Source organism: Oncorhynchus nerka, linkage group LG10, assembly GCF_034236695.1.
Source record: "Oncorhynchus nerka isolate Pitt River linkage group LG10, Oner_Uvic_2.0, whole genome shotgun sequence".
Lineage (NCBI taxonomy): Eukaryota > Metazoa > Chordata > Actinopteri > Salmoniformes > Salmonidae > Oncorhynchus > Oncorhynchus nerka.
Genome location: NC_088405.1, coordinates 88350096 through 88375095, shown reverse-complemented (window position 1 = coordinate 88375095; position 25000 = coordinate 88350096). Strand labels below are relative to the sequence as shown.

The window sequence follows — 25000 nt, the reverse complement described above, 5'->3', positions numbered from 1 at the left end:
CCGAAAGCGCTGTATATAAAGATCTTATAGGACCTATAAGATTCACACCAGTGTGGGCTGTAAGCAACCCAGCCTTAGTTCAATACCTCTGGTCTCCACAGCATAGATGAACTTCTTCACCACGTTGAAGCCAACCACGTCCAGCTGGACCACTGTGACATGGAGAGAGAGAGGAAGGGAGGGAGGGGGAGGGAGGGAGGGAGGGAGGGAGGTATAGAGAAGAGAGGGAGAAACAGAGGTAAAGAAGGAAATTAATCCCATCCATTATCAGTGTGCATTGATCTGGACAGATGGTAGAGTAAAGGTAATGAATACCAATGAGTCACTTACTGCCTTCACTTTGGCTGTCTCTGTTTAAGTTATAGACCTGGAAGGAACAGAAACGCCAGGTTACCACGGTTACACCGCTTAGCTTTTACCGCCAGCACCACCAGTCTCAAACGCCTATCTGTGTACTGAACACAAGCTGTACTTACGTAACCCCATGTACACTATGATGTAATGAAACACGGTTGGACAGAGCATGTCAGACGACCTGGTCGCTGTGTAGTAGAACAGCACATTGGCATCAATGGAGAAACCACAGCCTGCGGTCTTCCTCCGATAGAGCCTCTACTGATTCAAGCGGCTTCCTGAAGGAGCTGAAGGTTAGTTATTCAGCTATGCATCTACTCGAACCGGTGTTTGAGGAAGGCCTGCAGCATCATCAAGGACCCCACACTCCCCAGACGCCAGCTGTTGACTCCAGTACCGTCGTGCAGACGAGGAGCACGAGGTCTGATACCAACAGACTCAGAGACCGTTTCTATCTACAAGCCATCAGACTGCTGAACACTTGAACTGGACTGACCGCCTGCTGTGATTCTACGAGCCTTAATACTCATATTTACACTCATATACACACACACACACACACACACACATTCATGCTAAACACACACACCTGCTGCTACCAGTTTATTATTATGATTATCTAAATACTGTACAATTTAAACACTCCCCACTTCCACAAAACAATACAGGTGTAAATATTGGATTATAAATTGTGTCTTCCTGTATTATAATAAATGTTAACATGTTTATTATATTCTACTGTCATTTACTTTATGTTCGTATTCTTATCTTTATTATTTCTTATTGTTGTTGCATTGTCCAGAAGGAACCTGTAAGTCAGCATTTGATTGGATGGTGTATATCATGTGTATCCTGTACATAGGAACTAATACAAAAAGAACCTGGAGATTACGCCTGGAATTCCTGTGATGGGCTAGACACACACACACACACACACACACACACACACACACACACGCGCGCATACACACGCACACACACAGGATGGGTGTGTAACCGTGGCAACATACCGGTTCTCTCCCATCCATAGCCTCCATCCAGAGCCTGCGGTCTTCCTCCGATAGAGCCTGCATGGTGATCACCCCCGACCTGCAACACACACACACACACACACACACTGATACAGGCTCACCATCAGCTGTCAATACAGTCCTGCTTCAAACCACACACACGCACACACACACACTCATAAACACACACACACTCACCATAATGCACCATAATGAACACTCTGTCTAACACTCACAGTCAAGTTGTCCTTGTGAACTGTTAAAACATGTTAAGTCCAGCTTTTACTGACACGCTGATAAAAAGGGTTGTGGTTACAACAACTGTACACTGCAGGACACACACACACACACACTGGGCAGAGGACACACACACACACACACTGGGCAGAGGACACACACACACACACACTGGGCAGAGGACACACACACACACACACTGGGCAGAGGACACACACACACACACACTTGGCAGAGGGGACACACACACACTGGGCAGAGGACACACACACACACACTGGGCAGAGGGGACACACACACACACACACACACACTTGGCAGAGGACACACACACACACACACTGGGCAGAGGACACACACACACACACTGGGCAGAGGGGACACACACACACACACTGGGCAGAGGGGACACACACACACACACTGGGCAGAGGGGACACACACACACACACTGGGCAGAGGGGACACACACACACACACACACACACTTGGCAGAGGGGACACACACACACACACTGGGCAGAGGACACACACACACACACACTGGGCAGAGGGGACACACACACACACACTGGGCAGAGGGGACACACGCACACACACTGGGCAGAGGACACACACACACACACTGGGCAGAGGGGACACACACACATACACACACACACACTTGGCAGAGGACACACACACACTAGGCAGAGGACACACACACACACACTGGGCAGAGGGGACACACACACACACACACACTGGGCAGAGGGGACACACACACACACACTGGGCAGAGGGGACACACACACACACACTGGGCAGAGGACACACACACTTGGCAGAGGGGACACACACACACACACTGGGCAGAGGACACACACACACACACTGGGCAGAGGGGACACACACACACACACACTTGGCAGAGGACACACACACACACACTGGGCAGAGGGGACACACACACACACACACTGGGCAGAGGGGACACACGCACACACACTGGGCAGAGGGGACACACACACACACACTGGGCAGAGGACACACACACTTGGCAGAGGGGACACACACACACACACTGGGCAGAGGACACACAGATGTTGAACAATGCATTTCAAACTACTCTCATCTTAATGTTGAACAATGCATTTCAAACCACCCCTCATCTTAATGTTGAACAATGCATTTCAAACCACCCCTCATCTTAATGTTGAACAATGCATTTCAAACTACTCTCATCTTAATGTTGAACAATGCATTTCAAACCACCCTCATCTTAATGTTGAACAATGCATTTCAAACCACCCCTCATCTTAATGTTGAACAATGCATTTCAAACCACCCCTCATCTTAATGTTGAACAATGCATTTCAAACCACCCCTCATCTTAATGTTGAACAATGCATTTCAAACTACTCTCATCTTAATGTTGAACAATGCATTTCAAACCACCCCTCATCTTAATGTTGAACAATGCATTTCAAACCACCCCTCATCTTAATGTTGAACAATGCATTTCAAACCACCCCTCATCTTAATGTTGAACAATGCATTTCAAACCACCCCTCATCTTAATGTTGAACAATGCATTTCAAACCACCCCTCATCTTAATGTTGAACAATGCATTTCAAACCACCCCTCATCTTAATGTTGAACAATGCATTTCAAACCACCCCTCATCTTAATGTTGAACAATGCATTTCAAACTACTCTCATCTTAATGTTGAACAATGCATTTCAAACCACCCCTCATCTTAATGTTGAACAATGCATTTCAAACCACCCCTCATCTTAATGTTGAACAATGCATTTCAAACCACCCCTCATCTTAATGTTGAACAATGCATTTCAAACCACCCCTCATCTTAATGTTGAACAATGCATTTCAAACCACCCCTCATCTTAATGTTGAACAATGCATTTCAAACCACCCCTCATCTTAATGTTGAACAATGCATTTCAAACCACCCCTCATCTTAATGTTGAACAATGCATTTCAAACCACCCCTCATCTTAATGTTGAACAATGCATTTCAAACCACCCCTCATCTTAATGTTGAACAATGCATTTCAAACCACCCCTCATCTTAATGTTGAACAATGCATTTCAAACCACCCCTCATCTTAATGTTGAACAATGCATTTCAAACCACCCCTCATCTTAATGTTGAACAATGCATTTCAAACCACCCCTCATCTTAATGTTGAACAATGCATTTCAAACCACCCCTCATCTTAATGTTGAACAATGCATTTTAAACAACACCTCATTTTCATCTGCAATTAATGTAACATTAAAGAGACAAGCTGTGTACTGGGATTTTGCGATTGCATATCCTCATTAAGATCCTTTGTGTTGAGTCTCACGAGTCACTCAGCCAGAGCCCCAGCAAGACTTGTGAGCACCACCCTGTGGTTGGAATGGGTAACAACAAGCTATGAGACAGCAGCAATGACTCACCTGTCTACGCCCTCCACATCAAAACAGAACCTCTTCTCTATAGAGTCCGTCTTCCGCCTTGTGCAGGACTTCAGAGTGAAGCTCTCCTCCTCTCCCTGAAGACAGGGGCGACCTTAATCAACCTTTAAGAAGAGACATTTTATGACATTCAAGTTCAATCAATGTGAAGTTCCTTTCCCAATGTGTATGGAACCATGTCATTACGGTGCATTTCTTTGATTCTCGCAGTGAATTGTGGACAAGGACTAGGATGGACGGACTCAAAGGACCTAGGAAAAGATGTGTAGGAAGCTTAGATGTATCATTCCAGTGCATCTATTTTACAACCCATCTCCCTACTGTCAATCCCTCCTCTCCTTTCCTCTTCTCTCTTCATCTCCCCTCTCCTCTCCTTTCCTCTCCTCTCTTCGTCCCCCCTTTCCTCCCCTCTCCTCTTTCCTTTCCTCATCTACCCTTTCCTCTCCTTCTCTCCTTTCCTCCCCTTTCCTCCCCTCTCTTCTCTCTCCTCCCCTTTCTTCTCACCCCTCCCATTTCCTCTCCTCCCCTTCCCTCTCCTCTTCTCCCCTGTCCTCTCCTTTCCTCTCCTCTCCTCCTTCAAAGGGACTACATTAGCACTTGAAGTGTCACTACTCTGTTTGTACACAGGATCCTAGCAGACACAGGACAGTAATCCTGAGAAAGGGACCGTCAAGCCACAACTCTGATGTGTTCCGAGTGATAGGTCCTCTCCTCTCTGATCCTTCCTCTCTTCTCCTCCCATGTCCTCTCCCCTCTCCTGCCCTTTCTCCTCTTCCTCCATCACTTCTCCCCCTTCATCTCCCTCTCTCTGCCATCCTTTTCTCCACAGTACACTTCAATCAGTGTGAAAGGAACTGTGAGATGAGGAGTAGAGCCCGACAGACATTGGTTCACCAATATTATCGGAAGATATTGGCCTTTTATGATAATTCCACCGATACTCAATAAATAGGATGAAAAAAGGGAATCTCATGCTGATCTGAACACTTACAGACATAATGTGTCATTCATTTCCCCATGTAAGAAATCAACATTTGAAGCATATTTCTTGGGCAATTTATAAATGACACTTTTTCATTTCCCTGGTGTTAAACAGTATATCGGCAGTTTTCCCCAAAACAACTGCAGTCATTCAAACCTCTAGAGACAAATGTCACACATGATTTCTGCTTTAAATCGTGACTGAGAGGCCTTAAATATGAATGTGTCTAATTAATGTGTCTATGGCTCTGTTCATGAGGGTTGGAGAAGCCCCTGTGGTTTCTGGAGAGCTCTCTCTCTCTCTCTGTGTGTGTGTGTGTGTGTGTGTGTGTGTGTGTAATTAGATGAGTTGGCCCCTGTAGTTGGGGCTCTAGTCTCCCCTATACTTGGGTGTAGTAGAGCAGAACTTATCCCTGTCAAGATGTTGGGCTTGGCATGGGCACTGTGTTAACTACTGTCTGAGAGTGGCACTGCAGGAGAGGCTGGCCCGCTGCCAGCTCTGTGTGTCAACCCTGCCAGCCCTGAGTCACGGTACCATGACCTGCCGCCCATGGCAAGATTAGAGCCCTGCATCATCGCTGACAGGCCAAAACAAGCGAGCGAGCAATGCCAACATTTATTTCTCTCTATTCTCGCTCTTCTCTCTCTCACTCTCTGTCTCTCTGCTCCAACAACTACATGGTCCCACGGCATGGCAGAGTGGCATTCTGGGTAGAAACAAACAGACAACACACCACTTTGCCTCCAGACTTCTGGTCAAACAGGACCATGGTGACTCGTTTGGGCTCTCGATGGTAGGTGCAGTAGTACTTGACCCAGGTTGACACAAAAGAACCTGAGAGAGGGAAGCAGAGAGAAGCAGACAGAGAAGCAGAGAAGAGGCAGAGAGAAAAGCAGAGAGAGAAGCAGAGAGAAAAGCAGAGAGAGAAGCAGAGAGAGAAGCAGAGAGAAGCAGAGAGAGAAGGAGAGAGAAAAGCAGAGATAAGCAGAGAGAGAAGGAGAGAGAGAGGCAGAGAGAAGCAGAGAGAGAAGCAGAGAGAAGCAGAGAGAGAAGGAGAGAGAAGCAGAGAGAGAAGGAGAGAGAGAAGCAGAGAGAAGCAGAGAGAGAAGCAGAGCGAAGCAGAGAGAAAAGCAGAGAGAGAAGCAGAGAGAAGCAGAGAGAAAAGCAGAGAGAAAAGCAGAGAGAAGGAGAGAGAAAAGCAGAGAGAAAAGCAGAGAGAGAAGCAGAGAGAAGCAGAGAGAGAAGCAGAGAGAAGCAGAGAGAAAATCAGAGAAGCAGAGAGAGAAGCTTAGAGAGAAGCAGAGAGAAAAGCAGAGAGAAGCAGATACAGTAGCAGAGAGAGAAGCAGAGAGTGGGGGAGCAATGAAAAAATGGTTTTGGTTACCAATTTATTACTGCACATGCTCAGTGCCCTTGTCACCTCTTGGAGTCTCATCCTGAATACAATTACTCTTGTTGTTTCTATGGGGAAATGCAAATCTATTTGTACAACAACACTGGTACTACTTTTCTAAATGGTCAAAATAAATGACTAAATAGTGATATGATATGTGACCTTATTGCATCATGAGAGAGAGAAAGAACTGTCTGTGTGTGAGAGTGAGAGACAGTGAGATCGAGAACGAGAAAGGAGTGAGAGAGACAGAGAGCAGGACGGGACCCTCACGTTTCTCCTGTACAAACAGATATCCCCTCCATGGTGCCATGGCTGATGCTCTTGTGTTCATGGGGGTTCTCCTTCATCTTCCTCATCAGACACTCCACCTCAGACCGGGTGCTTTCAAAACGGTTCCGCGTCTTAACAGCAGGAGAGGAGACAGAATGATGGCAACATCCCACCTACCATCCTGCATTCTGAGCTATTGACCACTGTCTACAGTTAGAGCTATTGACCACTGTCTACAGTTAGAGCTATTGACCACTGTCTACAGTTGTTGGGTTAGAGCTATTGACCACTGTCTACAGTTGTTGGGTTAGAGCTATTGAACACTGTCTACAGTTGTTGGGTTAGAGCTAATGACTGCTGTCTACAGTTGTTGGGTTAGAGCTATTGACCACTGTCTACAGTTAGAGCTATTGATCACTGTCTACAGTTAGAGCTATTGACCGCTGTCTACAGTTGTTGGGTTAGGGCTATTGACTGCTGTCTACAGTTGTTGGGTTAGAGCTATTGACTGCTGTCTACAGTTGTTGGGTTAGAGCTATTGACTGCTGTCTACAGTTGTTGGGTTAGGGCTATTGACTGCTGTCTACAGTTGTTGGGTTAGAGCTATTGACCACTGTCTACAGTTGTTGGGTTAGGGCTATTGACTGCTGTCTACAGTTGTTGGGTTAGAGCTATTGACCACTGTCTACAGTTGTTGGGTTAGAGCTATTGACCACTGTCTATAGTTAGAGCTATTGACCACTGTCTACAGTTGTTGGGTTAGAGCTATTGACCACTGTCTACAGTTGTTGGGTTAGAGCTACAGTTGTTGTTGGGTTAGAGCTATTGACTGCTGTCTACAGTTGTTGGGTTAGAGCTATTGACCGCTGTCTACAGTTGTTGGGTTAGAGCTATTGACCACTGTCTACAGTTGTTGGGTTAGAGCTATTGACTGCTGTCTACAGTTAGAGCTATTGACTGCTGTCTACAGTTGTTGGGTTAGAGCTATTGACCGCTGTCTACAGTTGTTGGGTTAGAGCTATTGACCGCTGTCTACAGTTGTTGGGTTAGAGCTATTGACCACTGTCTACAGTTGTTGGGTTAGAGCTATTGACCACTGTCTACAGTTGTTGGAGCTATTGACCACTGTCTACAGTTGTTGGGTAGAGCTATTGACCACTGTCTACAGTTGTTGGGTTAGAGACCACTGTCTATTGACTATTGACTGTCTACAGTTGTTGGGTTAGAGCTATTGACCACTGTCTACAGTTGTTTGACTGCACTTAGTCTACAGTTAGAGCTATTGACCACTGTCTACAGTTGTTGGGTTAGAGCTATTGACCACTGTCTACAGTTGTTGGGTTAGAGCTATTGACCACTGTCTACAGTTGTTGGGTTAGAGCTATTGACTGCTGTCTACAGTTAGAGCTATTGACTGCTGTCTACAGTTGTTGGGTTAGAGCTATTGACCGCTGTCTACAGTTGTTGGGTTAGAGCTATTGACCGCTGTCTACAGTTGTTGGGTTAGAGCTATTGACCACTGTCTACAGTTGTTGGGTTAGAGCTATTGACCACTGTCTACAGTTGTTGGGTTAGAGCTATTGACCACTGTCTACAGTTGTTGGGTTAGAGCTATTGACCACTGTCTACAGTTGTTGGGTTAGAGCTATTGACCACTGTCTACAGTTAGAGCTATTGACCACTGTCTACAGTTGTTGGGTTAGAGCTATTGACCGCTGTCTACAGTTAGAGCTATTGACCGCTGTCTACAGTTAGAGCTATTGACCGCTGTCTACAGTTGAGCTATTGACCACTGTCTAGAGCTGAACACTGTCTATTGACCACTGTCTACAGTTGTTGGGTTAGAGCTATTGACTGCTGTCTACAGTTAGAGCTATTGACCGCTGTCTACAGTTAGAGCTATTGACCGCTGTCTACAGTTAGAGCTATTGACCGCTGTCTACAGTTAGAGCTATTGACCACTGTCTACAGTTGTTGGGTTAGAGCTATTGACCGCTGTCTACAGTTGTTGGGTTAGAGCTATTGACCACTGTCTACAGTTGTTGGGTTAGAGCTATTGACCACTGTCTACAGTTGTTGGGTTAGAGCTATTGACCACTGTCTACAGTTGTTGGGTTAGAGCTATTGACCACTGTCTACAGTTGTTGGGTTAGAGCTATTGACCACTGTCTACAGTTGTTGGGTTAGAGCTATTGACCACTGTCTACAGTTGTTGGGTTAGAGCTATTGACCACTGTCTACAGTTGTTGGGTTAGAGCTATTGACCACTGTCTACAGTTGTTGGGTTAGAGCTATTGACCACTGTCTACAGTTGTTGGGTTAGAGCTATTGCCTTGAAAGGCCACTGGGTTGGCAAAAGATTAAATCTGATCAGCACCTCGTGCCTGTAATGTATGGCATTAACATGCATCTTACATTCTGAATGCTGATGGTGAGGTCTGTCTTGAAGTGGTTGAAGTCTTTGGCCAGCTCGTACCCATGGTGGTAGTAAGTAAACAGCCCTTGAAGGAATGCCAGCAACTAGAATTCATGTAGAGGATGACAGGGAAAGGAAACACGGTTGAGAAACATTCCTCTCAACTCAATTAAATGAAATCAACCAAATCTACTCTAATTTGCTTTCAAAGGTACTTGTTGTCAGCTACATTCTAAAGCTACATATGTAGGATCTTAATTTGATGACCCTGTTGCAGGAGAACTTTCCTGAAATGCAGGAAATTGAAGTGTATTCGAGGTTAAAAAAAGCTTTTTGAAGTTTGTCATTTCCACTTTGAAAATTCAGACTTGATTTTTCCTTAGGAAAAATGTATCAACCCCTACAAATACGTCTGTTAATTATAATCCACATACTGTAATAATTCACATTTCCTGTTGCAGCAGCATTATTTTCCTGCAGTAGTAAACTGGCTGAAATTAAGACCTTACATCTGTACACGTATCTACATTGTGAAGACAGTGTGTTTCATAGAGAGATGAGGTGATTGAGCATGAAAGTTGTATAGACTAAAGTAACTGTAGAACAGTAACAAGCATATCGCTACACTCGCAATAACATCTGCTAAACACGTGTATGTGACCAATAAAAGTTTATTTGATTTGAGTTAGACAGTAACAGTAGTGAAGTAACTGTAGTACAGTAACAGCAGTTACAGTAGTAGAAAAACAGTAGTCACCGTAGTAAAGTAACAGTAGTAACAATAGTACAGTAACGGTAGTAACAGTAGAACAGTAGCAGTAGTGAAGTAACTGTAGTACAGTAACAGCAGTTACAGTAGTAGAAAAACAGTAGTCACCCTAGTAAAGTAACAGTAGTAACAATAGTACAGTAACGGTAGTAACAGTAGAACAGTAGCAGTAGTGAAGTAACTGTAGTACAGTAACAGCAGTTACAGTAGTAGAAAAACAGTAGTCACCCTAGTAAAGTAACAGTAGTAACAATAGTACAGTAACGGTAGTAACAGTAGAACAGTAGCAGTAGTGAAGTAACTGTAGTAACAATAGTACAGTAACGGTAGTAGCAGTAGAACAGTAGCAGTAGTGAAGTAACTGTAGTACAGTAACAGTAGTACAGTAGCAGTAGAAAAGTAGCAGTAGAACAGTAGCAGTAGTACAGTAACAGTAGAACAGTAGCAGTAGAACAGTAGCAGTAGTACAGTAGCAGTAGTACAGTAGCAGTAGAACAGTAGCAGTAGTACAGTAGCAGTAGTACAGTAGCAGTAGTAACAGTAGACAGTAACAGTAGTGAAGTAACTGTAGTACAGTAACAGCAGTTACAGTAGTAGAAAAACAGTAGTCACCCTAGTAAAGTAACAGTAGTAACAATAGTACAGTAACGGTAGTAACAGTAGAACAGTAGCAGTAGTGAAGTAACTGTAGTAACAATAGTACAGTAGTAGTAGCAGTAGAACAGTAGCAGTAGTGAAGTAACTGTAGTACAGTAACAGTAGTACAGTAGCAGTAGTAGCAGTAGCAGTAGTACAGTAACAGTAGAACAGTAGCAGTAGAACAGTAGCAGTAGTACAGTAGCAGTAACAGTAGCAGTAGAACAGTAGCACAGTAGTACAGTAGTACAGTAGCAGTAGTAACAGTAGCAGTAACAGAACAGTAACAGTAGTACAGTAGCAGTAGTACAGTAGCAAGTACAGTAGCAGTAGTAACAGTAGACAGTAACAGTAGTACAGTAACAGTACAGTAGCAGTAGAACAGTAGTAGTATAGTAACAGTAGAATAGTAACAGTAGAACAGTAACAGTACAGTAACAGTAGTACAGTAGCAGTAGAACAGTAGCAGTAGTACAGTAGCAGTAGTAACAGTAGAACAGTAACAGTAGTATAGTAGCAGTAGTACAGTAACAGTAGTACAGTAGCAGTAGTACAGTAGCAGTAGTACAGTAGCAGTAGAACAGTAACAGTAGTACAGTAGCAGTAGTACAGTAGCAGTAGTAACAGTAGACAGTAACAGTAGTACAGTAACAGTAGTACAGTAGCAGTAGTACAGTAGCAGTAGTACAGTAGCAGTAGTAACAGTACAGTAACAGTAGTAGTACAGTAGCAGTAGTACAGTAGTACAGTAGCAGTAGCAGCAGTACAGTAGCAGTAGTACAGTAGCAGTAGTAACAGTAGACAGTAACAGTAGTACAGTAACAGTAGTACAGTAGCAGTAGTACAGTAGCAGTAGTACAGTAGCAGTAGTAACAGTAGACAGTAACAGTAGTACAGTAACAGTAGTACAGTAGCAGTAGAACAGTAACAGTAGTATAGTAACAGTAGAATAGTAACAGTAGAACAGTAACAGTAGTACAGTAACAGTAGTACAGTAGCAGTAGAACAGTAGCAGTAGTACAGTAGCAGTAGTAACAGTAGAACAGTAACAGTAGTATAGTAGCAGTAGAACAGTAACAGTAGTACAGTAGCAGTAGTACAGTAGCAGTAGTACAGTAGCAGTAGAACAGTAACAGTAGTACAGTAGCAGTAGTACAGTAGCAGTAGTAACAGTAGACAGTAACAGTAGTACAGTAACAGTAGTACAGTAGCAGTAGTACAGTAGCAGTAGTACAGTAGCAGTAGTAACAGTAGACAGTAACAGTAGTACAGTAACAGTAGTACAGTAGCAGTAGTACAGTAACAGTAGTACAGTAGCAGTAGAACAGTAGCAGTAGTACAGTAGCAGTAGTACAGTAGCAGTAGTACAGTAACAGTAGTACAGTAGCAGTAGAACAGTAGCAGTAGTACAGTAGCAGTAGTAACAGTAGACAGTAACAGTAGACAGTAACAGTAGTACAGTAGCAGTAGTACAGTAGCAGTAGTACAGTAGCAGTAGTACAGTAGCAGTAGTAACAGTAGTACAGTAGCAGTAGAACAGTAACAGCAGTATAGTAACAGTAGAATAGTAACAGTAGTAAAGTAACAGTAGAATAGTAACAGTAGAACAGTAACAGTAGTACAGTAACAGTAGTACAGTAGCAGTAGAACAGTAGCAGTAGTACAGTAGCAGTAGTAACAGTAGAACAGTAACAGTAGTACAGTAGCAGTAGAACAGTAACAGTAGTACAGTAGCAGTAGTACAGTAGCAGTAGAACAGTAACAGTAGTACAGTAGCAGTAGTACAGTAGCAGTAGTAACAGTAGACAGTAACAGTTGTACAGTAACAGTAGTACAGTAACAGTAGTACAGTAGTACAGTAGTACAGTAACAGTAGCAGTAGTAACAGTAGTACAGTAACAGTAGAACAGTAACAGTAGTATAGTAACAGTAGAATAGTAACAGTAGTAAAGTAACAGTAGAATAGTAACAGTAGAACAGTAACAGTAATACAGTAACAGTAGTACAGTAACAGTAGTACAGTAGCAGTAGAACAGTAACAGTAGTACAGTAACAGTAGAACAGTAACAGTAGAACAGTAACAGTAGTACAGTAACAGTAGTAACAGTAACAGTAGTACAGTAACAGTAGTACAGTAACAGTAGTACAGTAGCAGTAGTACAGTAGTATAGTAACAGTAGTATAGTAACAGTAGTATACAGTAGAGAATAGTAACAGTAGTAAAGTAGTAACAGTAGAACAGTAACAGTAATACAGTAACAGTAGTAACAGTAACAGTAACACAGTAACAGTAGACAGTAACAGTAGTACAGTAACAGTAGTACAGTAGCAGTAGAACAGTAACAGTAGTATAGTAACAGTAGAATAGTAACAGTAGTATAGTAACAGTAGTATAGTAACAGTAGAATAGTAACAGTAGTAAAGTAACAGTAGAATAGTAACAGTAGAACAGTAACAGTAATACAGTAACAGTAGTACAGTAACAGTAGTACAGTAGTAACAGTAGAACAGTAACAGTAGAACAGTAACAGTAGTATAGTAACAGTAGTATAGTAACAGTAGTACAGTAACAGTAGAACAGTAACAGTAGTACAGTAACAGTAGAACAGTAACAGTAGAACAGTAACAGTAGTACAGTAACAGTAGTACAGTAACAGTAGAACAGTAACAGTAGAACAGTAACAGTAGTACAGTAACAGTAGAATAGTAACAGTAGTATAGTAACAGTAGAACAGTAACAGTAGAACAGTAACAGTAGAATGGTAACAGTAGTAAAGTAACAGTAGAATAGTAAAAGTAGTAAAGTAACAGTAGAACAGTGACAGTAGAACAGTAACAGTAGAATAGTAACAGTAGAACAGTAACAGTAGAACAGTAACAGTAGAACAGTCACAATCGTAGGGTTTCAAAACTCGAGTACCTTTCCCCAAATTCCCAGGTTTTCCAGAAATCCTGGTTGGAAGGTTCAGGAGGGAATAAGCAGAAAATACGTCTTCCAACCAGGATTTCTGGAAAACCTGGACGTTTTGGGAAAGGTACTAGAGTTATGCAACCCTAAGCAGTATACAGTAAAAGACAGCAGATGCTGAGGGTGGTTGGCATTCTTACTCACCGGCTCTACGAAGTCAAACATCTTCCTCTCCTGGACTTCCTGCACCTTGAACACATACTCCAGAGACACCTCATAGAAATGCTGCCGCACGTGGTCCACCTGACTGTCTGCCTGCACAACACACACGTGACTCTGTTGGAACTAACGTTCAGGACACACACATCACCTCAGGATTGAAGTGAGACAACTCACAAACACATGAACACTTAAAGGTAAACATGGACTTACTGCAGCAAGCGAAAGGTGTGTGCTTACTTCATGGAAACATGGACCTACTGCAGCAAGCGAAAGGTGTGTGCTTACTTCATGGAAACATTGACCTACTGCAGCAAGGGAAAGGTGTGTGCTTACTTCATGGAAACATGGACTTACTGCAGCAAGGGAAAGGTGTGTGCGTACTTCATGGAAACATGGACCTACTGCAGCAAGGGAAAGGTGTGTGCTTACTTCATGGAAACATTGACCTACTGCAGCAAGGGAAAGGTGTGTGCTTACTTCATGGAAACATGGACTTACTGCAGCAAGGGAAAGGTGTGTGCTTACTTCATGGAAACATGGACCTACTGCAGCAAGGGAAAGGTGTGTGCTTACTTCATGGAAACATGGACTTACTGCAGCAAGTGAAAGGTGTGTGCTTACTTCATGGAAACATGGACTTACTGCAGCAAGGGAAAGGTGTGTGCTTACTTCATGGAAACATGGACTTACTGCAGCAAGGGAAAGGTGTGTGCTTACTTCATGGAAACATGGACTTACTGCAGCAAGGGAAAGGTGTGTGCTTACTTCATGGAAACATGGACCTACTGCAGCAAGGGAAAGGTGTGTGCTTACTAAATGGAAACATGGACTAACTGCAGCAAGGGAAAGGTTGTGCTTACTTCATGGAAACATGGACTTACTGCAGCAAGGGAAAGGTGTGTGCTTACTTCATGGAAACATGGACTTACTGCAGCAAGGGAAAGGTTGTGCTTACTTCATGGAAACATGGACTTACTGCAGCAAGGGAAAGGTGTGTGCTTACTTCATGGAGATGTGCTTCTTTCTTCTTTGCTGATAGACTCAGGTGCTTCTCCAGTACAGCACAGTACTTCTCCGTCTCTTTGTCATATTTCTTCTTGGCTTCCTGTGAGACATCAGTAAAAAGGTCACCAACCGTCACTTTGTTTCCTCTAAAGTCCTGGACACCACACACAGCAATGTGTATTTTTAATTAACCAGGAAGCCCAATTGAGGTCAGAAGACCTCCTTCTTAAAGGAGACCTCTGTATCAGACGTATGGCCCATTTCCAAAAATGATTTAACCTGGTTTTATACCCAAAAGACTCAGACTTGTTCTGTTTCAATCTACGCGGGCCAGCACCCATGCTTTACTGGCCTGTGGCTCCGATGGACTTGTCTCACTTGGGGCCAAAGCCAAGCCACTGGTACTGCAGCTTTAATTTACATAACAATGGCTAACTGTGAACCTTAACACCTTCTCACAAAGCAACTGTTTTGATTATGCAGGGTTGTTAATTCTGCTCTTTACAAGTTCTCACTGTCAGCCCCAGCTATGGAAACACAATGCCCCTAGTATATCATAAGGGTGTAAACACTAGTGTAACACTGGTGTTACAGTCAAAAGGCAGCAATAGATCTCTGTTTTGGCATCATCACTGCTACACTCTTAGATAAATGGGTGCCATCTAGAACCTGAGAGGATTCTTCAGCTGTCCTCATAGGAGAAACCTTTGAAGAACCACGTTTGGTTCCAGGTGGAACCCTTTCCACAGACGGTTCTACATGGAACCCAAAAGGGTTCTACCTGGAACCAAAATGGTTCTCCTATGGGGACAGCCGAAGAACTCTTATGGATCCCTTTTTCTGTGTAGCTTCCAACAGAACATAATTTCTCAAGAGTCGTGGGTATTATTGGTATGTCCAGAGCTCAGCTTCAGCGACAAACCTGGAAGCACATGTTGTGAGACACAGGTTGAAATCACAAGTCCTCTAGGGCTGCTGAAACCAACAGAGACAGCTCACAGCTGGTGGGAAAACAATTGACCACTTTATACCGAACCTCTGGTATTGAGGTCATCCACAGACAGACATACAGACATAACAGGGTGTGTCAGTACTAACACACAGTACAGTACTCATCACCCTGGGGCACATTGACTGTGTCCACACCTGCTACTGAGTGATGTCATCATCCCTGTCCACCCAGTCACATGACCCAGCTTTTCAAAACCAGCCAGTTTCCACAGGAAGTAGAACCAATCAACCCTCCTCAGAAAAGAATGACCACAACAGCTGCTCAACACATCACTTCGAAGCATCATAATATAGAAAACTAAAGTCATTCTTTTAGCTCTAACCCTTCATACTAAATTTACCTGCATCATGGCTGTTATACACTTTTGACATGTTTCAAGGCCGTGCTATCCGGGATCCTTGGGATGTCCCTATCCCCCATTGAAGTTGAAAGACCCCCATTGAAGTTTTGAATGGTTAAGGTTAGGTACGGGTTATGGTTAAGATTAAGGTTAGGGTAGGGTTAGGGTTTAGGGTAGGGACTTCCCAAGGATCCCGGAGAGAACTGACCTACGTTTCAATGTAGGCTTTTTGAGTTAAAGTATCCTTCAAACACTCAATTATTCTTCAAACATTCAATTAACATACACATCCTTCTAACTTAGACTTCATGGTGTGAAGTACATTCACAAAGTTAAATCAATTTAATATCACTCTCAATATGATGTCTGTTACCTTTCTTCATTAACAATCAACCAGCTAAATCCTGATAAAAACCCTTCATGTATTACCATTATTGGCCAGGTGGAGGCAGTGTCTTATCGCATACGACCTGTCAGCTCTGGCAGGCAGAGCTAAGAGCAATTTAGACACACTGAGGTAGTGTAGGGAGAGCTCTGAATGTGGTCATCAATGGTGATTTAATAGAGGACTGCTCCTCCCTGCAGTGCATACATTACATAGTCTACCCTACAAACATATAACTTGTACAGTTGAAGTCGGAAGTTTACATACATCGTAGCCAAATATATTTAAACTTCACAAATCCTGACATTTAATCCTAGTAAACATTCTGTCTTAGGTCAGTTAGGATCACCACTTTATTTTAAGAATGTGAAATGTCAGAATAATAGTAGACAGAATGATTTATTATTTCTTTCATCACGTTCCCAGTGGGTCAGAAGTTTACATACACTCAATTAGTATTTGGTAGCATTGCCTTTAAATTGTTTATCTAGCGTCAAACATTTCAGGTAGCCCTTCACAAGCTTCCCAAAATAAGTTGGGAGAATTTTGACACATTCTTCCAGATAAAGCTGGTGTAACTGAGTCAGGTTTGTAGGCCTCCTTGCTCCCACAGCTTTTTCAGTTATGCCCACAGATTTTCTATAGGATTGAGGTCAGGGCTTGTGATGGCCACTCCAATACCTTGACTTTGTTGTCCTTAAGCCATTTTGCCACAACTTTGGAAGTGTGCTTGGGGTCATTGTCCATTTGGAAGACCCATTTGCGACCAAGCTTTAACTTTCTGATTGATGTCTTGAGATGTTGCTTTAATATATCCACATAATTTTCCTTATTTTGTGAAGTGCACCAGTCCCTCCTGCAGCAAAGCACCCCCACAACATGATGCTGCCAGCCCCGTGCTTCACGGTTGTTCTTCGGCTTGCAAGCCTCCCCCTTTCTCCTCCAAACACAACGATGGTCATTATGGCCAAACAGTTCTATTTTTGTTTCATCAGACCAGAGGACATTTCTCCAAAAATTACGATCTTTGTCCTCATGTGCAGTTGCAAACCGTAGTCTGGCTTTTTTTATGGCGGTTTTGGAGCAGTGGCTGAGCGGCCTTTCAGCAAGGCCTGAACTTCCTTGCTGAGCGGCCTTTCAGGTTATGTCAATATAGGACTCGTTTTACTGTGGATATAGATACTTTTGTACCCGTTTCCTCCAGCATCTTCACATGGTCCTTTGCTGTTGTTCTGGGATTGATTTGCACTTTTCGCTTCAAAGTACGTTCATCTCTAGGAGACAGAACGTGTCTCCTTCCTGAGCATTATGATGGCTGTGTGGTCCCATGGTGTTTATGCTTGCGTACTATTGTTTGTACAGATGAGCGTGGTAACTTCAGGCGTTTGGAAATTGCTCCCAAGGATGAACCAGACTTGTGGAGGTCTACACTTTCTTTTCTGAGGTCTTGGCGATTTCTTTTGATTTTCCCATGATGTCAAGCAAAGAGGCACTGAGTTTGAAGGTAGGCCTTGAAATACATCCACGGGTACACCTCCAATTGACTCAAATGATGTCGATTAGCCTATCAGAAGCTTCTAAAGCCATGATATAATTTTCTGTAATTTTCCAAGCTGTTTAAACTTCTTAGGGCTGCAATTCCATTAACGGGATCGATATGACAACAGCCAGTGAAAGTGCAGGGCACCAAATTCAAAACAACAGAAATCTAATTAAAATTCCTCAAACAGACATGTATTTTATACCGTTTTAAAGGTAATCTTGTTGTTAATCCCACCACGGTGTCCGATTTAAATAGGCTTTACAGCGAAAGCCCCACAAACGATTATGTTAGGTCACCACCAACTCACAGAAAAATTCTGCTATTTTTCCAGCCAAAGAGAGGAGTCACAAAAAGCACAAATAGAGATAAAATGAATCACTAACCTTTGATTATCTTCATCAGATGACACTCATAGGACTTCATGTTACACAATACATGTATGTTTTGTTTGATAAAGTTCATATTTATATAAAATAATCTCAGTATACATTGGCATTGTTCACTACTTCCAAAAACATCCGGTGATATTGCAGAGAGCCACGTCATTTTACAGAAATACTCATTATAAATGTTGATAAATACAATTGTTAGACATGGAAATATAGATATACCTCTCCTTAATGAAACCGCTGTGTCAGATTTAAAAAACTTTACGGAAAAAGCAAACCATGCAATAATCTGAGACGACGCTCAGAAAAAAATAATAATTATCCGCTAAGTTGGAGTCAACAAAAATCAGAAATAACATTATAAATATTCCCTTACCTTTGACGATCTCTATCAGAATCCACTCCCAGGAGTCCTAGTTCCACAATAAATGCTTGATTTGTTCGATAATGTCCATTATTTATGTCCAAGTAGCTACTTTTGTTTGCGCGTTTATTACACAAATCCAAACGCTCGTGCAGGTCCAGCCGAACGTCGGACGAAAACTTCAAAAAGTTATATTACAGGTCAAAAAAACTTGTCAAACTAAGTATAGAATCAATCTTTAGGATGTTGTTATCATAAATCTTCAATAACATTCCAACCGGAGAATTCCATTGTCTGTAGAAATACCATGGAACGCAGGTCGCTATCATGTGAAATCCGCGTGACCAGGACCTGGCTCTCTGCCAGACCACTGACTCAAACAGCTCCCATCCGGCTCCACAACACTGTAGAAGCCTCATTCAATTTTCTAAAGACGGTTGACATCTAGTGGAAGCCTTAGGAAGTGCAACATAACCAATATCTCACTGTGTATTCAATAGGGGCTGGGTTGAAAATCGACCAACCTCAGATTTCCCACTTCCTGTTTGGATTTCCTCTCATGTTTTTGCCTGCCATATGAGTCCTGTTATATTCACAAACATCATTCAAACAGTTTTAGAAACTGTTTTCTATCCAATACTAATAATAATATGCATATACAGTATTAGCAACTGGGACTGAGGAGCAGGCTGTTTACTCTGGGCACCTTTCATCCAAGCTACTCAATACTGCCCCTGCAGCCATAAGAAGTTAAAGGCACAGTCAGCTTAGTGTATGTAAACTTCTAAACTTGTGATACAGAGAATTATAAATTAAATAACCTGTCTGTAAAAAATTGTTGGAAAAATGACTTAGATGTCCTAACCGACTTGCCAAAACTATAGTTTGTTAACAAGAAATATGTGGAGTGGTTAAAAAACTAGTTTTAATGACTCCAACCTAAGTGTATGTAAACTTCCAACTTCAACTGTATGCAGTGGAATCAGCACAACCAGGACAAAGTCAGTTACCTGCCAACCTGAAGGGGAAACGGAGCATTTCCTAACACTCAGTGGATACGTTCAAATGTAACAGACAAATATGTTGTTTTTTTGTCTTTCAAGGCTAAACAGGGATTATAAAATGGCTACATGACCCAATAAGGATTATAAATCCCCTCATAATCTACGAGGGATTGTAAAATCACACAATGACCCCATAGTAAGGATTAACAGGACCTTTAGTGGGGGGGATCCCCCCAATAAGTGTGCAACTGCAACCAGCAATTCGGGGCTTTTCTGCATGTGGGCATTCCTGCACAGCAGGAACGCCACCCCTCGAGCATCCCATTGGTTCCTTCATGAACACCCCCCCTTTCTTTGCATCCTATTGGTTCATGCATTGCTATTTAGCTAGATAGCACATGGGGTCGCCCCTGCCTCCCGCCATCTGTGTACAAGAGAAAACCTTACCCGACAGGCAGGGCCAAAGGACACTGTCTACCAGTTGTTCCTGCCTCCCGCTAGCACAGCAGGTGAGAGGCTGGGGCAATACCATGTACTAGCTAGCTTGATGGTTACCGACACAGAGTGCTTGCTAGTTAGCAAGCCAGCACACAGTGTCACTCCCGCCTGCTATGTACCAGAGTAATCCTTAGGACTAGCTGGCTAAACTAGCACAGTTTCCTTTGATCCTGTCTGCGGAACAGCTGCCCTCGCAGTTATTATCAGAACTGCGGGAAAACAGTGCCATCTTCGGTGGGGTTTATAGGCTGCTGGCATTCAATGGTATTGTGCATTAACACCATCTACTGTACCGGAGTGCCCCCACCTCCCACCTGTCCTAACTAAAAGAAATTGTAATATAAATATTAGTATGCAGGAAAGCCCCTTATTGTGGGCCTCAATTTCACCCTTCTCGGGGGTCCAGTCATAATATATCCTTACCTTGGCAGCACTGATCTGCTCCTTCCGGAAGCGCTCCAGCGGCATGATCAGCACGTCATTGGCATTTTCAATCTGAGCAGAGATGCAGCGATCAGTCACAACACAGCTGATCACACAGGACCTCACTCCCTTTCACTTTTTCCACATTTTGTTACATTACAGCTTTATTCTAAAATTGAATAAATAGTTTTTTTCCCTCATCAATTTACACATAATAACCTATAATGACAAAGCAAAAACTGTTTTTTAGGAGTGCAAATTTACTAACAACAAAAAAGGGAAATATCACATTTCCATAAGTATTCAGACCCTTTACTCAGTACTTTGTTGAAGCAGTAACTACAGCCTCCAGTCTTCTTGGGTATGATTCTCCAGCTCTGTCAGGTGATGCTACAGCCTCCAGTCTTCTTGGGTATGATTCTCCAGCTCTGTCAGGTGATGCTACAGCCTCCAGTCTTCTTGGGTATGATTCTCCAGCTCTGTCAGGTGATGCTACAGCCTCCAGTCTTCTTGGGTATGATTCTCCAGCTCTGTCAGGTGATGCTACAGCCTCCAGTCTTCTTGGGTATGATTCTCCAGCTCTGTCAGGTGATGCTACAGCCTCCAGTCTTCTTGGGTATGATTCTCCAGCTCTGTCAGGTGATGCTACAGCCTCCAGTCTTCTTGGGTATGATTCTCCAGCTCTGTCAGGTGATGCTACAGCCTCCAGTCTTCTTGGGTATGATTCTCCAGCTCTGTCAGGTGATGCTACAGCCTCCAGTCTTCTTGGGTATGATTCTCCAGCTCTGTCAGGTGATGCTACAGCCTCCAGTCTTCTTGGGTATGATTCTCCAGCTCCTGTCATGATGCTCAGCCTCCAGTCTTCTTGGGTATGATTCTCCAGCTCTGTCAGGTGATGCTACAGCCTCCAGTCTTCTTGGGTATGATTCTCCAGCTCTGTCAGGTGATGCTACAGCCTCCAGTCTTCTTGGGTATGATTCTCCAGCTCTGTCAGGTGATGCTACAGCCTCCAGTCTTCTTGATTCTCCAGCTCTGTCAGGTGATGCTACAGCCTCCAGTCTTCTTGGGTATGATTCTCCAGCTCTGTCAGGTGATGCTACAGCCTCTTCAGTCTTCTTGTCAGGTGATGCTTCTCCAGTCTTCTGTTCTCCAGGTGATGCTGACAGCCTCCAGTCTTCTTGGGTATGATTCTCCAGCTCTGTCAGGTGATGCTACAGCCTCCAGTCTTCTTGGGTATGATTCTCCAGCTCTGTCAGGTGATGCTACAGCCTCCAGTCTTCTTGGGTATGATTCTCCAGCTCTGTCAGGTGATGCTACAGCCTCCAGTCTTCTTGGGTGATTCTCCAGCTCTGTCAGGTGATGCTACAGCCTCCAGTCTTCTTGGGTATGATTCTCCAGCTCTGTCAGGTGATGCTACAGCCTCCAGTCTTCTTGGGTATGATTCTCCAGCTCTGTCAGGTGATGCTACAGCCTCCAGTCTTCTTGGGTATGATTCTCCAGCTCTGTCAGGTGATGCTACAGCCTCAGTCTTCTTGGGTATGATTCTCCAGCTCTGTCAGGTGATGCTACAGCCTCCAGTCTTCTTGGGTATGATTCTCCAGCTCTGTCAGGTGATGCTACAGCCTCCAGTCTTCTTGGGTATGATTCTCCAGCTCTGTCAGGTGATGCTACAGCCTCCAGTCTTCTTGGGTTGATTCTCCAGCTCTGTCATGATTCTCCAGCTCTGTCAGCTCTGTGATGCTACAGCCTCCAGTCTTCTTGGGTATGATTCTCCAGCTCTGTCAGGTGATGCTACAGCCTCCAGTCTTCTTGGGTATGATTCTCCAGCTCTGTCAGGTGATGCTACAGCCTCCAGTCTTCTTGGGTATGATTCTCCAGCTCTGTCAGGTGATGCTACAGCCTCCAGTCTTCTTGGGTATGATTCTCCAGCTCTGTCAGGTGATGCTACAGCCTCCAGTCTTCTTGGGTATGATTCTCCAGCTCTGTCAGGTGATGCTACAGCCTCCAGTCTTCTTGGGTATGATTCTCCAGCTCTGTCTTCTTGGGTATGATTCTCCAGATGATGCTACAGCCTCCAGTCTTCTTGGGTATGATTCTCCAGCTCTGTCAGGTGATGCTACAGCCTCCAGTCTTCTTGGGTATGATTCTCCAGCTCTGTCAGGTGATGCTACAGCCTCCAGTCTTCTTGGGTATGATTCTCCAGCTCTGTCAGGTGATGCTACAGCCTCCAGTCTTCTTGGGTATGATTCTCCAGCTCTGTCAGGTGATGCTACAGCCTCCAGTCTTCTTGGGTATGATTCTCCAGCTCTGTCAGGTGATGCTACAGCCTCCAGTCTTCTTGGGTATGATTCTCCAGCTCTGTCAGGTGATGCTACAGGCTTGGCACACCTGTATTTGGGGAGTTTCTCAAATTCTCCTCTGGTGATATGTTTAAGCTCTGTCAGGTTGGATGGGGAGTGTTGCTGCACAGCTAATTTCAGATCTCTCCAGAGATATTCAAATCAGGTTCAAGTCTGGGCTCTGGCTGGGTCACTCAAGGATATTCAGAGACTCCTGCAGCCACTCCTGCATTGTATTTCTTAGCTGTGTGCTTAGTGTCATTGTCCTGTTGGAAGGTGAACCTTCGCCCCAGTCTGAGGTCCTGAGCTCTCTGAGCAGGTTTTCATCAAGGACCTCTCTGTACTTTGCTCCGCTCATCTTTCCATCAATCTTGACTAGTCTCTCAGTCCTTGCCACTGAAAAACATCCCCACAGCATGATTCTGCCACCACCATGCTTCACGGTAGGGATGGTGCCAGGATTCCTCCAGATGTGACGTTTCCATTCAGGCCAAAGAGGTCAATCTTGGTTTCGTCAGACCAGAGCATCTAGTTTCTCATGGTCTGACAGTCTTTAGGTGCCTTTTGGAAAGCTCCAAGTGGGCTGTCATGTGCCTTTTACTGAGGAGTGGCTTCTGTCTGGCCACTCTACCATAAAGGCCTGATTGGTGGAGTGCTGCAGAGATGGTTGTCTTTCTGGAAGGTTCTCCCATTTCCACAGAGGAACTCTAGAACTCTGTCAAAGTGACTATCAGGTTCTTGGTCACCTCCCTGACAAAGGCCCTTCTACCCCATTTGCTCAGTTTGGCCGGGCGACCAGCTCTAGGAAGAGTCTTGGTGGTTACAAACTTCTTCCATTCAAGAATGATGGAGGCCACTGTGTTCTTGGGGACCTTCAATGCTGCAGACATTTGTTGGTACCCTTTTCCATATCTGTGCCTCAACACAATCCTGTCTTGGAGCTCTACGGACAAATCCTTCGACCTCATGGCTTGGTTTTTGCTCTGACATGCATTGTCAACTGTAGGAACGTATATAGACAGGTGTGTGCCTTTTCAAATCATGTCCAATCAATTGAATTTACCACAGGTGGACTCCAATCACGTCGTAGAAACATCTCAAGGATGCTTAATGGAAACAGGATGCACCTGAGCTCAATTTCGAGTCTCATAGCAAAGGGTCTGAATACTTACGTAAATAAGGTATTTCTGTTTTTTATTTGTAATACATTTGCAAAAATGTCTTAAAACCTGTTTTTAGCTTTGTCATTATGGGGTATTGTGTGTAGATTGCTGAGGGGGAAATGTTTTAATCAATTTTAGAATAAGGCTGTAACGTAACAAAATTCAATGGGTCTGAAAAGTTTCAGAATGCACTGTATATCTGACACTCACCATCCGTGTCCTCTCATCCTCCAGGTTCTGCAGCACTCCAGCAAACTCCTGTAGAGACTTTGCTGTAGATGGTTAGAGACAGACAGACAGACAGGCAGGCAGGCAGGCAGGCAGGCAGGCAGGCAGGCAGACAGACAGACAGACAGACAGACAGACAGACAGACAGACAGACAGACAGACAGGCAGGCAGGCAGGCAGACAGACAGACAGACAGACAGACAGACAGACAGACAGACAGACAGACAGACAGACAGGCAGGCAGGCAGGCAGGCAGGCAGGCAGGCAGGCAGACAGACAGACAGACAGACAGACAGACAGACAGACAGAGAGGGAGGGAGGTTAACAATACATAATAAGCCAGTGATCATACTGTACAATCTAACATTCAACAAGTGTGACTTTGCATAACAAGGTTATTCATTTGAAATCCTAGTTGACATGCTTGCTTTAGACCAGGTTGTGTTTTCAACTAGCAAGCTACTGATTGTTCCATCCCTGCTCTAGACCAGGGTTTCTCAAACTCTGTCCCGGGGCCACCCCTGGGTGCACATTTTGGTTTTTGCCCTAGCACATAATATCTGATTCAAATAACCAAGTCAGCATCAAGCTCTGATTATCTGAATTAGCTGTGTAGTGCTAGGGCTAAAACCAAAACGTGCC

The 25000-nt window shown here is 43.9% G+C and overlaps 1 protein-coding gene across 1 annotated transcript in view; it reads right to left on the bottom strand.

Moving 5' to 3' along the window:
* Nucleotides 1-25000, bottom strand: part of LOC115124098 (rho GTPase-activating protein 26-like) — a 244439-nt gene that overhangs the window by 112325 nt on the left and 107114 nt on the right. The window contains 12 exon segments of the mRNA XM_065023899.1: nucleotides 87-152; nucleotides 331-367; nucleotides 1365-1443; nucleotides 4049-4143; nucleotides 5782-5882; nucleotides 6715-6739; nucleotides 6741-6845; nucleotides 9130-9234; nucleotides 13648-13758; nucleotides 14669-14770; nucleotides 20629-20700; nucleotides 24341-24402. Coding sequence (XP_064879971.1) covers nucleotides 87-152; nucleotides 331-367; nucleotides 1365-1443; nucleotides 4049-4143; nucleotides 5782-5882; nucleotides 6715-6739; nucleotides 6741-6845; nucleotides 9130-9234; nucleotides 13648-13758; nucleotides 14669-14770; nucleotides 20629-20700; nucleotides 24341-24402 — 960 coding nt within the window.